At 37.5% G+C, this 6,083-nt stretch overlaps 1 protein-coding gene across 1 annotated transcript in view; it reads left to right on the top strand.

Annotated features, from left to right (window-relative positions):
- neu1 (neuraminidase 1) overlaps positions 1-6,083 on the top strand; it is a 10,814-nt gene that overhangs the window by 2,059 nt on the left and 2,672 nt on the right. Inside the window, exons 3-4 of the mRNA XM_037692775.1 lie at positions 1,291-1,553; positions 5,360-5,542. Coding sequence (XP_037548703.1) covers positions 1,291-1,553; positions 5,360-5,542 — 446 coding nt within the window. The remainder of the gene's footprint in view (positions 1-1,290; positions 1,554-5,359; positions 5,543-6,083) is intronic.

Raw genomic sequence — 6,083 nt, 5'->3', positions numbered from 1 at the left:
ATTAGTTTTAGCTCATATGATTAGTTTTAGCTCATATAATTAATTTTAGTTCATATCATTAGTTTTAGCTCATATGATGAGTTTGAGCTCATATGATTAGTTTTAGCTCATATCATTAGGTTTAGCTCATATCATTAGTTTAAGCTCATATCCGTAGTTTTAGCTCATATCATTGGGTTTAATTCATACCATTAGGTTTAGCTCATATCATTAGTTTAAGCTCATAATGTTGGTTTTAGCTCATATTGTTTTAGCTCAAATTAGTTTTGGCTCATTTCATTAGATTTAGTTAATATCATTAGGTTTAGCTCATACCTTTATTTTAGCTCATATCATTAGGTTTAGTTCATATCATTAGTTTTAGCTCATATGATGAGTTTTAGCTCATATCATTAGTTTTAGCTCATATCATTAGGTTTAGCTCATAGCATTAGTTTTAGCTTATGTTGCCCAGCCCTTATTGCCACTGCCTCTGGGACAGATGGGCTTTAAATATTTAGCCACGATGAAAAGCACGAGTCTGTCCAGTAATGATGATAATCTGAGAGACAGCTGATTTTTTGTTTTATTACTTCTGTCTGCACAAACACCTGTCCCGTTTGTGGAACCAGCACTCACTGCAAAGTAATTCCTGTAAAAGAAAAGTTGTGTACCTGAAATAAATAATTAAGTGCAAGAAAACATGTGCAAGTAGATACATATTTATGACCGCTGCTGGCTAAATGGGTCAGAACAGAAAGGATTTTTGCAGTGATTGAAATTTGCTAAAAGAAACTAGTCCATAAAGTCACCATCAAGTCATGTTGGTAACTAAAACATTATATAATCAACCTAAACTACCTTTTAGTTAAAGTTTTCTAACAGGTTTATCTTCAGAAACAATTTATTTTGTCTTCCGGGAAATCCCTTCGTATAACGTTTGATGCCATTATCAAGATGGGGAATTCCCCTTTTTCAAATATAGAGTTGTAATGCATGAAATAAAAATGGAGTTTTTCAAACTGGCACAGTCGCATATTAAATAAAGTAGCTTGTTGCTAAACAGGTGGTAAAACTGATTAAACTGAACTAACGTGTCACAGTTTGAAGCTTTTGGGATGGAGAGCTCACAGCACGGGTCACGTGTTATTTTAAAATCTAATCTTGTCATTTAATTTAAGAAAATAACTTTTAAAAAGTCAACAAAGACTAATAGTTTGAAGCAGACGGCGGCGCTGACCCTTGTTAGCCTCAAACAACTCAAACCTCCTGAAATCTGGTTTTAAACGTCTGATTCTTCTGGTTCTCCAGGAAGCACGTGGTCTCCGACCGCCTTCATCGTGGATGACGCGCACCACCCGAACGGCCTGAACCTGGGCTCGGTGGTGGTGGACGAGGAGGCCGGTTCGGTCATTCTCATCTACTCCTTCTGCTTCCACCTTTACCACTGCAGCCCGGCCAGCACCATGATGGTGGAGAGCGTGGACGACGGCCTCAGCTGGGGCGTTCCCAGAAACCTCTCGGTCCAGCTGGGAGTGAAAGCCTTCGCTCCCGGGCCGGGCTTCGGCATCCAGGTGAGAAAGTAGTCTGATATTAAGACGAGAAATGCCACAAGTGAACGTTTATTGATGCTAAATCTAAACCAAATGATCTTAAATGTGTTAAAAGAGGATTTTAAAGCCGGATTTTCAGTCATTGTGTGAATGTTTATGAAGCATTCACACTATTTCATCCATTTTTCTTCATCTCTTCAGCATCTTTCTCCTTCCACAGATTTTGTGCTTTTCAACAAATCATTTGTCAAAACGTTCAGCTCGTTCAGGAGAAGGGCGCTTGGACTTTTTGTATTGGTGCAACTTTAGCTTTTTGAGATATTTAGCCTTTTCTGCCACTTTTTTCCTCATGGACGATGAATTGAGCTCATTTTGTTCTGATTCAGCTTCTTTCGGCTTCTTTGTGCAAATTTAAACTTTTTTCCAGCTAATTTCAGCTGTTTTTCAGGTGTTTTGTGATGCTTTAAGGTTCTTTATGCTAACTACGGTACAAGATTTTTGTGCGTCTTCTTACTTCTTTCTGCTAATTTCAGTTTATTTTGCACCTTTCAGCTTATCAATGCAATTTTCCACCTTTTTGGCTAATTCCACATTTTTTTGTACTCATTTCATCCTAATTCAGCCTAATTCAGCAAAAGTATGCTCTCTCCACTTTCAACTGGTAATTTAAGCTTCTTTCTGCCATTTTAGCTACTTTTCAGCTGTTTTTTTTTACTGATTTCAGTTTTTTTTTTAACCAGATACTGTAGTATCCCCCTTCTTTGTGTTATTTTCTGCTTCTTTCAGCCTAATTGGGGCAAACGTGTTTTTTTTTTTCTGCTGTCTTCTGGTAATTTAAAATTGTTCTACATTTTCAGCTACCCCCCCCCCCCCCCCCCATTTTTTAGTTAATTTCAGCTGTTTTCAGATAAATTCTAGTTTTTTGTGGTGGTAAATTCTGCTACTTTCAGCTTAGTTAATTTATTTCTACTAAATTTAGCTTGTTATGCTCCTTTCAGCTGATTTCTGCCAGTTTCATTTTTTTTTAGCTATATCTGTTTTATGCAATTTCACCTTTTTTCGGCTAATTCCACTTTTTTTTTTGCACTCATTTCAACTTTTTTCAGCTTAATTCTGTGAAAATGTGCTCTCTCCACTCCCAACTGGTAATTTAAGCTTCTTTCTGCTTTTTAAGCTACTTTTCAGCCGTTTTCTGCTGATTTCAGATAATTTCCACCTTTTGTGCTTTTTTCTGCTTCTTTTAGCAAACTTATTTTTTTAGTTTCAGCTTTTTAAGCTAATTTCCTAATTTTTGTCCTAATTTCTGCTTATGTAAACCTAATTTAGCAAATATGTGTTCTTTCTGCTTTCTTCTGCTAAATTAGGCTTGTTCATCCATTTCAGCTTCATTTCATCATGTTTTCAGCTAATTTTAGCTGTTTTTCAGCAAGTTCTTCTGCAATAAGCATTCACACTGCATTTTCGCAGGAAATGCAATTCCTCTAGTGTAAATATAAAACAGCTGCCTGTCAAACTGTGACGATAATCTTTTGTCTTTATGAGTTTTGACTAATTTAGAAGAAGAATGGGGACTTGTTTGGTTTCAAGTCAACGAGACGATGCTTCTCCTAAACTCTGAGTTCACGTTTCAAACAGCTGTTCTGTTGGAGCACTGCTCTCATTTTTGACAGGATTTTCATATTCTGCTCCAAAGACGTGTCGTTCGTGGATGTAGCCACAAAGTAACATCAAATATTTAGTTTGCTGCAACGTTTGAGTACAATGTCTTGAAAAATTGCACCTTTAATCCACCGTTTGTCTTTAGAGATCTGTTTTGTGCTTTTTTGGTCCAAATGTTATAATTTCTGCTGTTCTTCATGTTGCTTTTGATCTCAGATGTTTTCTGTGGAAAACATGTTGCAACTAACATCCTGTGTTTGCTGCAGCTTTTGCAAGATATTTATTTAGGAAAGTGCAAAGAAAAGCAGTTTACAATGAGCTGAGAGTGAAATTTGTCGACTTCAGACCAGCCTTTTCCTGCAGTGAGGAACAGCAGCCGACATGAAATGAACCAAGCTTTCACTTTCACCCCTGGTAACCGAATGATCCGTGTTTGGATCACGGTTGACTTCTTGAATCTCAAATGAAGTCTGAGCGGCTGTTTTTCTACAATATGAAGGAGAAACAAAACACATCAGTCACTCAAAGAGGCTCCGAACACAGAAAAGTGAAAACAACTGGTCTCAAACATTTTTTTAGCTTCTAGTGTGAATGTTTATGAACCATTCACTCTATTGAGATCTATTTTTCTTCAATACTTTTTTCAGCATCTTTCTTGTACCACAATGTTTGTGCTACTTTAACAAATCAAATATCAAAATGTTCAGCTTTTTCAGGAGACTTTTGGTATTGATGCAACTTTAGCTTTTTGAGAAATTTAGCCTTTTCAGCCACTTTTTTCCTCATAGAAAATTTATTGAGCTCATTTTACCTCCTTCAGATCTTTAAATCTATTTACAATCTTTTACTGCTCCTTTCACATTTTGTTCTGCTTCAGCTTCTTTCAGCTTCCTTGTGCAAATTAAAACCTTTTTCAGCTATTTTCAGCAGTTTTTTTTCCAGCTGTTTTGTACTCCTTTCAGCTTTACTCTGGTAAATATTGTACAACATTTTTGTGCTTCTTTTAACTTGTTTCTGCTAATTTCAGCTCGTTACGCTCCTTTCAGCTTATTTCTGCTAGTTTCAGCTTTTCCAGCTACAATTTAGCTGTTTTTATGCTAATTTTAACTTTTTCAGCTTATTCCACATTTTTTGCACTCGTTTAAACTTCTTTCCAGCCTAATTCTGCAAAAATGTGTTCTCTCCACTTCCTTCTTGTAATTTAAGCTTCTTTCTGCCTTTTTAGCTGCTTTTCAGCTGATTTTTTTTTCTAATTTCAGCTTTTTTTCAGATAATTTCCACTTTTTTGGCTAATTTTGGTTTCTTTCAGCATAATTGGGCAAACGTGTTCTTTCTGCTTTCTTCTGCTAATTTAAGCTTCTTCTACATTTTCAGCTACATTTTTAGCTTTTTTTTTTTAGCTATTTTAGCTGTTTTCAGATAAATTAAAGTTTTTTGGTGGTAATTTCTGCTACTTTCAGCCAAATTAACTTATTTTTGTTAATTTCAGCTTGTTATGCTCATTTCAGCTTTTTTTGTTCTAGTTTCAGCATTTTCTGCTATTTCAGCTACTATTTAGCTGTTTATGCTAATTTTAGCCTTTTCAGCTAATTCCACATTTCTTAGCTAATTTCAGCTCTTTCTGCTTCTTTCTGGTTGTTTAACCTTTTTTTTTTTTTTGCATTTTCAGCTGTTATTTGCTAATTTCGGCTTTTTAAGCTAATTTCCTAATTTTTGTGCTCATTTCTGCCTTTTTAAACCTAATTCAGCAAATATGTGTTCTTTCTGTTTTCTTCTTCTAATTTAGGCTTGTTCTTCCATTTCAGTTACAATTCAGCAAGTTTTTTTTTAGCTAATTTCAGTTGTTTTTCCTGCAATTTTTTCAGCATTAAGCATTTACACTGCACTTTCACAGGAAATGCAATTTGTCTAGTTTACCTTCTTTTTAGGCTTTTTTATTTGTTCCGTTCAGCCTTAAGGGTTCATTTTGATAAGCACAACTAAATTCACAAGAATATTGACTGGTTTCATTCTGTGTTTAAAAATGGGACAAGAAGTGAGATACAGTTTCAGGATGTTTAATATAAAACAATAAACACAAAGTCTTTTTCGTTTTGGCAATCAATGCTTGTTTTATTACTGAAAAAGAAGAATAAATTTGGCGTTTCTTTGTGTCTTTTTCTTTGCAGAAGCGCTACCCGCCTGCAAAGGGCAGGTTGGTGGTTTGTGGCCATGGAACGCTGGAGGGCGACGGTGTTTTTTGCATCCTGAGCGACGACCACGGGCAGAACTGGTACTACGGAGCGGCGCTGAAGAGCATCCCTTACAACCAGCCGAAGAAAGCTCAGGACTTCAACCCTGACGAGTGCCAGGTACAGTGGGCTGCGGCTTTGTTCCATTCATCTACTTTCTGCCTGCTGTCTGAGACGAGGTCATGAGGGCAGCGGGTTCAAACAGGATCCCTAGACCTCCCTGTCCCCCAGGTGGGGCGGTGATCCCAGCAAGACCTGCTGGAGAAGCTCCTCATCCATCCCCAAAAGTTGAATTGAGCTGCTCTGCAGAGGAATCTCATTCCAGTCTCATCTCTGCCCCAATCCACCTGTCACTAAACGAGACCCCCGAGATACTTGAACTCTTCCCGTTGCAGCTCATTCCCAGTCTGGAAGAGGCAATCCACCCTTTTCCGGTTGAAGTCCACAGCTTCATCCCGTGATCCTCAGTCTCAAACCAGTCCAGCGTCTGTGGGAGGTTCCCGCTTTACGAGGCCAATAAAACCAAGTCACGTACAAAGAGCAGCAATCTGAACCAGAGAAACTTTGCTCGGAGAAGTTAAGAACATAACTGGTGACAAAGTCCAGAACTTACTGGAAACAAATCTGACTCACTGTGGTACTCCCAGAGTACCCCCCCCCC

The sequence above is a fragment of the Nematolebias whitei genome, chromosome 19 (genome assembly GCF_014905685.2).
Source record: "Nematolebias whitei isolate Nwh7 chromosome 19, NemWhi1, whole genome shotgun sequence".
Classification (NCBI taxonomy): domain Eukaryota; kingdom Metazoa; phylum Chordata; class Actinopteri; order Cyprinodontiformes; family Rivulidae; genus Nematolebias; species Nematolebias whitei.
This window is presented reverse-complemented; position numbering and strand designations above follow the sequence as displayed.